This window comes from Momordica charantia (assembly GCF_013281855.1).
Source record: "Momordica charantia cultivar OHB3-1 chromosome 10 unlocalized genomic scaffold, Mcharantia_2.0 BLBB01000010.1, whole genome shotgun sequence".
In the NCBI taxonomy this organism is placed as follows: domain Eukaryota; kingdom Viridiplantae; phylum Streptophyta; class Magnoliopsida; order Cucurbitales; family Cucurbitaceae; genus Momordica; species Momordica charantia.
This window is the reverse complement of record NW_028275158.1, coordinates 15,617,075-15,628,959: the sequence shown is the minus strand read 5'-3', so window position 1 is coordinate 15,628,959 and position 11,885 is coordinate 15,617,075. Positions and strand designations below refer to the sequence as shown.

Genomic DNA, 11,885 nt, shown 5'->3' with positions numbered 1-11,885 from the left:
CCCAGCCGAGCCTGACCTTACGAATGATATACTCCAACCACAATCCCTATCTCAGAAATACTTACATATATTGAAGAGACTGGGATGGAGAAGCTCCTTAAGCGCCTGAGAAGCTCCGAAGAGACCCGGAGAGACGCAACAAAGATAAATACTGTCGTTTTCATCGTGATCACGGCCATAATACATCAAGTTGCTGGGAACTAAAACATCAGATTGAAGACCTTATTCAAGACGGCTACTTCAAAAAGTTTGTTGGCAAACCGAGGTCCAACTCGGTAGAGAAGAAAGATGAGAGGAAGCGTTCAAGGATGCCACCTCGCCGATATGACTGACCTGCGGTCACTAATACTATCTTTGAAGGCCCAAGTTGGGGCCAATCTGGAAACAAAAGGAAAGAGTTAGGTCGAGAAGCCAATCGTGAAGTGTGCATCATCAGGGAGTAGAGACCGACCTGCTCCATCATCTTCAGTGACTCCGACCTAGAGGGGGTCCACTTGCCCTATAACGATGCACTTGTGATCGCCTCTCTCATCGATCACGTACTGGTCCGGAGAGTATTGGTGGATGGGGGTGCATCTGCCAACATTCTCTCTCTTACAAAATAACTTGCTCTGGGATGAACCAGGGCACAATTGAAGAAGAGTCCAACACCCTTGGTTGGATTCTCTGGAGAATCAGTCTCCCCAGAAGGGTGCATTGACTTGTCGATTACAATTGGGCAAGACAATACACAAGTCACGCAGATGGCAGAGTTCGTTGTGATCGACGGCAGGTCGGCCTACAATGCCATCCTAGGGAAGACCTATCATCCATTGAATTGATAAATGCCTTCCTTTCTTCAAAGTCTTGAGAAAGAAGTGAACATTTGAATGGACGACTGAATGCGAGCAAGCCCCGGATCAATTGACGACCTATCTCTGCTTGGCACCACTGCTCGCCAAGCCTCTACCGGGAGACAATCTCCACTTGTATTTGGTGGTATCCGATAGTGCCATCAGCTCGGCCCTAATTAAGTAGGAGGGAGTATGCCAAAGTTCAGTTTACTACACAAGTAAGGCCATGACTGAGGCCGAGACCAGGTATCCACAAATGGAAAAGCTGGCCCTCGCCTTGGTCATCTCGGCCCGAAGACTTAGGCTGTATTTCCAAGCACACCCCATTGTGGTGCTTACTAATATGCCCTTGAAGAATATCTTCCACAAGCTAGAAACATCAGGATGTTTGATGAAGTGGGCAATGGAGTTGAGCGAGTACGATATCCAGTTCGGGCCCAGAACTGCGTTAAAGGGGCAAGCAGTTACAGACTTCATCGCAGAGCTCACTTCACCATCTCTGCCCACCGAGTCCAACCTCCCGTGGACAATCTACGTAGATGGATCTTCCAACGAGAAAGGGTGTGGAGCAGGAATCCTCTTGCTCGCACCAGATGGCATGCGGTTCGAGTATGCCCTACATTTCAACTTCCGGACTTCAAACAACGAGGCCGAGTAAGAAGCGCTTCTAGTAGGACTCCGCATTGCCATGGGACTGAGGGCCACCCACATCAAGGTCTTTAGCGACTCTCAATTGGTGGTAAATCAAATCAAGGAGGAGTATCAAGCGAAAGACTCCTGGATGGAGAAGTACTTAAGTAAAGTCAGATCGCACCTTGCCCAGTTCAAAACTTACGAGATGAATCAAGTTCCAAGATCAGAGGATTCAAACGCAGATGCCTTAGCCAAATTGGCATCAGCATACAAGACCGATCTAGCAAGATCGGTCCCGGTTGAAATCTTAGTTAACCTGTCAATTTTGGAGCCGGACATGATGGACATTGACACATCAGCACCCACATGGATGGATCCAATTGTGGAATTCATTAAAGGAAACCCACCGCAAGACTCAAAAGAACATAAGAAAATGGCGCGAAGAGCAACTCGGTTCATACTCCGAGATGGAGCATTGTACCGACGAGGCTTCTCCCTGCTTCTCCCTACCTCAAGGAGCGTGCGGCAACCATTCAGGAGCTAGGTCATTATCGGCTTAGGTGGTTCGGCAAGGGTATTACTGGCCCATCGTTGATCAGGATGCCAAGCAGTTTGTGAAGACTTGCGACAACTGTCAATGCTTCGCAAACATTATTCACCAACCTCCCGAACTGTTCACCCTCATCTCGACCCCATGGCCGTTCGCACAGTGGGAGTGGACATTATAGGTCCTTTCTCCTGGGCAAAGGATAAACCAAATTTGTTGTTGTCGCTGTGGATTATTTCACAAAATGGCCCGAGGCCGAGGCACTCACCCACATCACAGAGTCCAGGGTCACATCGTTCATATGGACGAATGTCGTATGCCACTTTGGAATATCGAACGCCATTGTGACAGACAACGGGAAGCAGTTTGATAACGCAAAGTTCAAGGACTTTTGCAGGAAGCTGAACATAAGCCATCTCAGTTCGTCCCATGCTCATCCAAGTTGGGAGGGATCCAAGTTGACCCAAGTTGGGAGGGACCGATCGAAGTTAAAGGCATAGTCCGACCAGGAACGTACATACTGGCTGATCTGGAAGGAAACGTGCTTGCGCATCCATGGAACGCAGAACACTTAAAGCATTATTACCCTTGAAATGTCAAAATAGTCTTAAAATGGACTTGTAAAAATTTTCAAGTGGAGGGAATTTTAATAAACAGAAGAGCTATTTAATTTCATGACTCCGAGTTCGGTGAGAAATTAAATGGGGGCCAAGGACTCCCATAGCGCTTAACCTGGCAAAGTAATTACTGCCAAGGTAAATTTTATAAAATTCAATCCTCTAAACCTACGGGTTTGAGATGCGATGTCAAAGTTATTTAATGAGTATAAAATTCAATCCTCTAAGCCTACAGGTTCGAGGTGCGATGTAAAAATTACTTATTCTTATGAACTTAAAATTCAATCCTTCGAACGTCTAAGTTGAAGGTGCGATGCGGAAAGTTCAACTGTTCAATATTATCCTTTGAACTTCCGAGTTCGAGGAGAAATATTGGAATTATATCAACAGAACTTAAAATTTGATCCTTTGAACGTTAAAGTTAAAAGTGCGATGTGAAAAGTTAATTGTTTAATGTTATCCTTTGGACTTCCGAGTTCGAGGAGAAATGTTGAAGTCGATAAAGAAAACTCTCAAACTCAATCCTTTAAACTTACGAGTTAGAGGTACGAGATATTTATATGTGATTAACTCTACAAAGGCAAGTTCAAAAGCTCAAGGAAAAAGTGAAAGAAGAACAAAACCCGAAGTATAGAGTTGGAGAAATTAAGATTTCATTAATAAAAGGACAGAGCCAAGGCGTGTATACCTTGTAGCTCTGCCCAAAGATTTGTACAATAAAAAAAGAACTTCAAAAAATAAATAAATAAAATAAAGAGAGGGGAAGCATCAGCCACTCCCGAGGTGAGAGGACAATTCACCTTGTGAGCCCAAAAGGTTGACCTCTTGGTATCCGCCCTGCTGCGAAGGGGCTCCTTCTTGTGTGGTGCCGACCTCGTTCTGCTCCAAACTAGGAGCATCGTCCTCTTCCAGGTCAGAGTAGTAAAAGTCCAGCTCTCTGACGTACTTCTCCACCAGCTCTCTGACCCAGAAGCCCATTTCTCAGCATACCTCTTTCTCAGATCGCTAAGGTCGATCTGGAGATGAGGCATGTCGGCAGCAATGCCCTTCATCAGAAATTTGAAGCCTGCGTCACTGAAGTCTTTGGCGAATCCATCAAAATCTGGGTGTTGCCTGAACGCTGCTTCTAGGAGAGCTCCATTGCTGAGGCGTTCCTTCTCCACCTTGAGCTCGACAGTGAGGCGTCTTATTGAAACGTCCTTGTCCTCAAGGACTTGAAGCATGTCGTCCTTCTCCTTTAGGAGCTGGAACTTCTCCTTCTCCAACCCCTTTGTAATGGCATGGGCAGCTCGGAGGTAGGCCTTGTGCTTCTCTTCTTCTCTTTTCAGTAGCTGAGCCTTGGCCTCCACCTCGGCCTTCAAAATGTCCACTTCAGAACGAGCCTTCAGTAGCTCGCCCTTCATTGTGGTGGTAGCTTCCAAGGCAGCAGAGGAATTCTCATTCTCCCTCGCTGCCAAGATTTCCCTTCCATCCAGCTCAGCCTTCATCATAACTCCCGAGTGAATAGAAGCAATGAACGCCTGCAAAGACAAATCACACAAAGGTTAGACCGAGCTACAAGTTGTAAAAATAAAAGCAATTACGGAAGCAGGTCGTACCTCAGCAGCATGGTCAATGGTCCTTTGTAGCACGGACCCAGGATCGCTTACAAACTTGGACGCCCTTCGGAGGCAGCGGTCGAAGCACGACGTCGAGATGCGAGATACCTACCTTCACCCCAAAACTTGACGGTTCAACTCGGAACCAATTTGTCACGTTGGATGTCCCCCCCATCCGAGCTTCGGGGTCGTCCACCAAGTCAGCATGGCTCGTGGGCAGGGGCCGACGAGGTCCAACCTCCAAGGAGGAGGTGGTTTTCTTCTTCTTTAGAGGAGACTCTTCTCTCACCTCGCGTAGAGGTGACACGTCCAGCACCTCGAACTCGCTCCTCAGACTCTTTCCTCTAGAGTGCTACCCAGCAGAGTCCAACTCGATTATCGGAGTTGGGACGTCGGCAGATGTCCCAACTTTATCTTGAGCCGAAGGACGAGTAGCAGCGGGAGTCATTGGCTCAGTGCCGTGAACAGCTTGAGGGAGTAAGCACGGCCCTTAGACTTACGTTTCACTCTGCCTAAGAATCCGCACACCATAGCTGCAAAACAAACAAGCAAAAGGTCAGAGACCAAAATCGAAAAATAAATTTAGATCGAGGTCGAGCTCGACTTACCGAGCTTAGAGTTTGGCCTTGAAGCTTTAACTAGACGCACTAAGGGGTTATAATCTAACAGCCTAGATTCGAGTAACAGCAGGTCAGTCGCCAAGGTTCCGACCTTCCTGCCGCTTGGGAGGCGATCCTTGTAATACGTGAGGGTATTAAAGGATGCTCGAGTCAGCTCGAGAATTGGTTTGATGGACACTGCATAAGACAGAAAAGAATTAAAGTCACGTATGAGAAGCAAAAGAGCTGTAAAATTTAAAGCTACAAAAAAAATCAAAACGACTTCGTACCTAAATTCCCAAACCTAACGGGAACGTCAAAGAAGGGACGACCAGACTCGTTCTTTGCCAGCCATCCTTCAGAGGCAAAGAACCACTTCTTCACCCATCCTTTGATGGAGGTCGGCCCTTTGACTATACCACCTGTGCCCTTCCTTGAGCACATGTAGTACCGACCTGGCTTCTTAGCTATCCTTTTGGCTCCGAAGCACGCTAGAAGTTGGTCGACATCAAGCAGCTCGCCCCCGTCCTCTTCTCGAGTTCGTAACCAGAAAAGGATGACCAAAGCAAAAATGACACCCCATCCATTGGGGGCCATTTGATCAGTGGCCAGGCCAGTTCGATTTAGGAACTCTTGGATAAAAGGGTGAAGGGGAAGTCTGAGGCCGAACTCTAGAATACTAAACCCCCTACGGAGGGGTCCGAGATAGTGCTCGGACATTTTTAAAGGGTATTCCAAACCCTAGCCCGAGGTGGAGGTGTCACTATCCTCCCTGTCATAAAAAAAACCTAAAATTTTCTATCTCTTCCAGCTCGGACTCTAACCTAAGAGCTAAGTCTTCCCTAGAGTCACTTAGCTTAGGGGGCAAACTGATTACAGTCTGACCTGCGCTACGTAGGCTATCACTACTGGAGGAAGAAGACATGAAAACTACCATACTTGAAATCAATATTAAAATGAGAATGACTGACCTATAAAGGATTCGAGCTGATTTCAGATCAAACTCCAAGAACTCAGGAAGCGTAAGGTTTTATTTGAAGTCTTGGAATTATTTATAGCTAACCGGGATTTCTCTACATCATACACATGTAATAAACGAGCGGCTAGGTTCATCTCGAAACTCGTAATGTCGGAATACTCGAGTGCTCCGACAGCCTGGCAGGTCGAAACGTTTTCCCACTTTCACAACGGTCATATTTTCTCTACGAACCAGAAGTCACCACGTGTCCTAAATTTGAACTAAGTAACTTCTCTGCCAGATCGAGATCGAACCTGACAGATAAGGGGCCAATGTTTTGGGGGAGAGATCTTGTGGACACGTGGGGGACGTTCAGTGGAGCTAAATAAATAAAAGAATATCCCAGGTCCACCTCGAACCTGCCGAGGAGGACAAGTTTATCTATATACGAGGCTAAGTATAAAAAGTCGTGGTTCGACCTGAACAGGTTCGATCTGCTCAAACCCGACAGGTTCGACATGACAAAAAACAAAGATAACCGCCGGTCGTGAGTATTGTCGAACCCACCACCTATAAATAGAGGGCCTCATTTCACACTTAGGTATTGAATCTCACCTCGAGCTTAATATTGAGTCCAATCTATACTGACTTGATCGTCGGAGAGTTTGCCCTCTTGCGCAGGTTCACTCTGAGGTTCAGGTCGAGCTGGAGACCGGGTTCGAGCTAGGTTCGTAAACACCGTTGTGCAATTCTTTGCATAAACAAATGGAAACTTAAAGTCATCAAGATATCTTCCTTCATTTGAATTTCTTAGATGATGTAAATTCAAATTCTAAACGATAATTCCTTAGATAGAGGGAATTCAAATCAGAGAAACTAAGGCTCGTTTGATAACCATTTGTTTTTGGTTTTTGGTTTTTGGTTTTTCTTGTTTTTAGTTTTTGGTTTTTTGTTTTTTGTTTTATGTTTTTAAAAAACAAAAACCATATATGTTTGATAACCATTTTTTGTTTTTTGTTTTTAAAAAACATAAAACCAAACATGTTTGGTGACCATTTTTATTTTTCTATTTTTTAAAAGTTATAAAATTAAAAATACATATTAGAGAGAAATTTTTATGTAGAGTAGAGATGACAATGGTGTGGGTGCAAGTGAGGATGCTCTCCCATTCTCGTGCTCGTGAATATTTTTGGTCTTCGTCTCCACCTCATTATTCAGATCGGGAGATGTTCTCGAGAAAAATTATTGGTTTTAAATTGTTTTTAATTATTTTTAGAATTGAGTATAAAAAAGTGTAATAAATATATATTAATTATTTAAAAAATGGATTCGAGGACGGGGTCGGGACATGCATTTCCTATTTTTGGGCTCGACCTTGCAGAAATTAATATATTTTTGGAACATAAATTTTAGAGAGATAAATAAAAAGTTTTAGAAAAAAAATAAGTGAAAGAAAAATAAAGACAAAAAGAGAAAAATTTTAAAGGAAAAAAGTAAAGTTGAGAGGAGAAGATATGTTAAAGAAAAAAAATTAGAAAGAAGGAGAAAAATTATAATGAAAACAAATTTAGAGATAAAAACAAGATTCAAATTATAATTTTTGAGAAAATAAATAAATATAAAGATAAATAAAAGCTACAATTAAAGAAAATTTAATGAAAAAAAGTAATTTTAAGAGGAAAAAATTGATTATGAAGGAAAAGAAAAGGTATAAAACACGAAATTTTAGAGAGAAAAAAATTAGGAAAACTATTAAATTTTTAGAGAGTGAAATGAAACTGATCTGCTAGCAAACAAAATACATAAAAATTTGGAGAGAGAGACAAATAATAATAAATATTTAAAATATGAAAATTTTAGAGAGAGAAATCTAGAAAGAAAAAAATTTTAGAGTGAGAAAGAAATTTTTTAGAGATAAATAGAAACAAAAAAAAGTTGAGTATTAGAAGAAAAAATCAGATTTTTTGAAAAACATAAATTGTTTTTAGAAACTATTTTTTTTGAACTTTACACATAATTTCAAAATAGTTTTTAAAAAACAAAAAATAGAAAATTTAATTGATTAATACACTTTTTAAAAAACAAAAAATCAAAAATCAAAAAGAAAAAAGGAAATGATTATCAAACGGGCCTATGTTTTTTCTAGTCACAGCACCGACTTAATGAAACTTTTAAAAAATTTTCACATGCAAGGGAAAATTGAAATGTTTAAAATATTAATTTTTTCTTTTTGAATACAACATGTGTGGGTGAGGATTCGAACTCTCAGCCTCGTAGTTGAATACATATAGCTTAATCTATTGAACTATATATTATGGTCGACAAAATATTAAAACAATTGAACAAACATATACATTAGATACTAAACGGTACATCTAGCTAATTTTGAATCATTTAAAATTGCTTTTATTTTTGGTCATGCAAATAGAATTTTCTAAGTTCTATCTTATTATAGGTGGGCTTAATTAATTAGTTTGGGTTTCCAAACAAAATTCATCTGGGTTGAAATTTCATTTCATAAAGTACCACGTGAATAATTTGAATTTTAATCCAAAATATCTCTCCAACTCTAAAAAAAAGATATTGTTGAATAAAAAGGATAAGACTTTAATATAAAAATGTTATTATATTCGAAAAAAGCCTCCATAAAATTAGACATTTCAAAATTGTGTCATGTGGATCGAACGCGATTTGTTGACTTTTTTAAGTAATGGCTTTTCTTGGAATCCAAACAACATGAACAGCCAGATCATTCCAACTTTCGTTTCGAAGCTTCCATGTTGCCATTAATTTTGTGGATGTGGGTCCCCCCATTACAACATATAATATAAATATATATCTTCAATTAAGATTTACTTTTTCTAGTTATCTTTTTAACTTCTAAATTTTATTTGTCAAAACGTAATTCAATAAATAAGAGATATATAATTACCATTAGAACGGTTCTTCGTACAAAATCGAAATCGAGTTTAACGTTGAACATACGGACTAAAACAATTGAATTGATTTTTTGAGATTTCATGTGCATCATTATTTTAGTCTTTTAATTTATAAGTTTATTATATATTAGTTATCGAAGGCATAAGATATTTATTTTATTTTGGTCTATAAACGTTTTAAAAAGAGTTATCTATACGTTTAAAAAGATATGTTATCATCATTCGAAAAACTTAATGATTTAAAAAGATCTTAAATCCTCGCATAAACAAGAGTTTTATTTACAAATTCAAGCTCAACTCAAAAAGTAACTTAATGGTTTAAAAAGATCTCAAATCCTCGCATAAACAAGAGTTTTATTTACAAATTCAAGCCCAACTCAAAAAGTTTTAGTTTTCCGCTATATTTTAAAATACATTATATTTGATGCGGTTTAGAAAATTTCCCATTTTTATGTTCACCTTTATTTTATCCACTCACCCCATTCCTTAAACCGGGTGTTTTTATATTTGAGATTAAATGAGCAGTTGGAAGTTTTTTATTATTAGTTTTTAAAGAATATTAATAGTTTTAACTTATGATACCCTAATAATGGGGATAAAATATTGATGTAATTACATCTAAATCCATATATCGAAATTAAATTAATTACCTCTCCCTTCTAGAAATCCACCAGCTTCCGTTTTCCGTCAGTTAGAAAAGTTATCCGCTTCAGCTTTATTATTAAAAAAATTATTATTATTCTAACTACAACTAATTTCCTAACTCGAAAATAATTCCTTTCTACACCCACCTAACGTCTCATTAACGCCACCAACCCTACTTTTTCAACTACTATAAATTCTCCACTACAGATCTCTTCAGCTCTCCCACCTTTAATTTCCTCACTTTCCCTTCAAATTTCAATTTCTTCTCTCAAGATTTCTTTCTTTTTTCCTTTCCCTCCGTTTATATATGGTACGTAATTTTCACAACCCTCCTTTATTTATTTATTTATGTTTGTTGGATTATTTTTAGAAAGATCGAAAAAATCCAGTTTCAAATCCAATATCGTAGACTGAATATCTCTTGGTTTAATTTGCAAGTTCTTGTTTTTTAGAGCAAAATTAATCCTGATCTGTGTTCTCATCCCAAAATTTCGCCACCCTTTGATCCAATTTCAGAAAAAAAAAATAAAAAGCAAAAAAAAAAACTTGATTTGAGTTATGCTTTCTTTTTTATATGCTATTTATGGAATTGAGTTCAGATGCCTAGTGCAACGACGGACTCGTCGGAGAAGGATGCGGAGCCGTTCGTGGAGGTGAACCCGACAGGGCGGTACGGGCGGTACGGGGAGCTTCTGGGGACGGGGGCAGTGAAGAAAGTGTACAGAGCATTCGATCAAGAAGAGGGAATTGAGGTGGCGTGGAACCAAGTGAAGCTGAGGAGCTTTTCGAACGAACCATCGATGATAGAGAGGCTGTACTCGGAGGTGACATTGCTGAGAACCCTAAAGAACAAGAACATAATTGCTTTGTACGATGTATGGCTCGACAAACTTCATGGAACCTTAAATTTCATTACTGAGGTTTGTACAAGTGGGAACCTCAGAGAGTACAGGAAGAAACACAGGCAAGTTTCTTTGAAGGCCTTGAAGAAGTGGTCCAAGCAGATCCTTCAGGGTTTGGATTATTTGCATACCCATGAGCCTTGTGTTATTCATAGAGATCTCAACTGCAGCAATCTCTTTGTCAATGGTAATGTTGGCCAGGTAATACTATCTCTTTACTTTGAAAATATTTATTTTGGTTGGTGTCATACTTTAAAAATCTCTCTTTGAGGAGGGGTTTTAGTATTTCTTTTCATGTCGAAAACTTTGCAATGTCATTTGTTGGGCAGGTGAGAGTGTTAAATGTAAAGACTATAGTAGATGCATGGGTGGGGTTATTTTTGGCTTTATTTTGGTAGATTTAATAAATTTTGTATGTATGATTTGGTCGCAAATAAAACCGTCGGGAAAGCTACTAATTTATAGTGTTTATTTTGGTAGATTTAATAAATTTTGTAGTGTGGTGGGCAGGTGAAGATTGGGGACTTGGGTTTGGCAGCAACAGTGGGGAAGAATCACTCAGCACATTCAGTGCTTGGGACACCAGAATTCATGGCACCAGAGCTATATGAGGAACATTACACAGAGCTTGTGGACATATACTCATTTGGAATGTGTTTGCTTGAATTGGTCACTTTGGAAATTCCCTATAGTGAATGTGACAATGTTGCCAAGATCTATAGGAAAGTATCCTCCGGGATTAAGCCTCAGGCCCTTCACAAGGTCAAGGACCCTGAGATCAAGGCTTTCATTGACAAGTGCCTCGCCCACTCCCAAGCGCGGCCCTCCGCGGCCGACCTCCTCCGAGATCCCATTTTCAGGGAAATTGATGATGATGAAAACGACAACGACCAGGATCATTGTGCATCCTCGTGATGGCTAGTGTATTATTTGAACAAAAATTATGTAGGTTATAGATGGTGATGAATGCACAACTCAAGTATAGCTATAGCTAGATTGGTTAAATTATTATGTGCTTTTATGGTTTTTTCATGTGAGTTTTTTTTTTTTTTGGTTGGTGTTATCTTTCATTATTTTTGGAGAGGTAACACGTGGGTTTGAAATGCTTTTCCCATATTCGAAGGAGGGATCCGATTAGCATTGAAATTTAGGTTTTAATTTATGTCTGTTTACTTGTGTACATACTACATCAGTTTAAGTTTTCAATATCACGCTTGAAAAGGTTTAGTTTTGTTTAATTTTATGGGGTAACTCTATTTCTTTGGCTGAAGCATTCCTTCATTTATTCTCTTTTTATATAATGCTTATTGGAAAAGTGATTCATTTACAAATTTTATTCTAATTTCCCATATAAGATATTAAGAATGAGAGTGATAAAAGAGGAGGTGTTAAGGTTACTAATTTAGAGGTCTTAAATTCAAACTTTCGGTGAGTTTAATATCAAACTTTTGATGGAGCACAGCTTTGATTCCTAATTACATATAAATAAAGAAAGATAAGTGGCTCAATTTAAGCACCTATTTTAATAAAGGACTAATATTTCCATATTTTGCACAAATGACCAAATTAATTTTTAGGACTTTTAGAAAATAGATGATTTTTCCATTTGCTCCT

At 39.5% G+C, this 11,885-nt stretch overlaps 1 protein-coding gene across 1 annotated transcript; it reads left to right on the top strand.

Annotated features, from left to right (window-relative positions):
* Positions 1 to 9,581: 9,581 nt before the first annotated feature.
* On the top strand, positions 9,582 to 11,509 carry LOC111023371 (putative serine/threonine-protein kinase WNK11). Its single transcript, XM_022300795.2, has 3 exons — positions 9,582 to 9,679; positions 9,969 to 10,472; positions 10,782 to 11,509. Exons 1-3 carry the CDS (start codon positions 9,677 to 9,679, stop codon positions 11,184 to 11,186), a joined length of 912 nt encoding a protein of 303 aa, XP_022156487.1. The 5' UTR covers positions 9,582 to 9,676; the 3' UTR covers positions 11,187 to 11,509.
* The last annotated feature ends 376 nt before the right edge of the window (positions 11,510 to 11,885 follow it).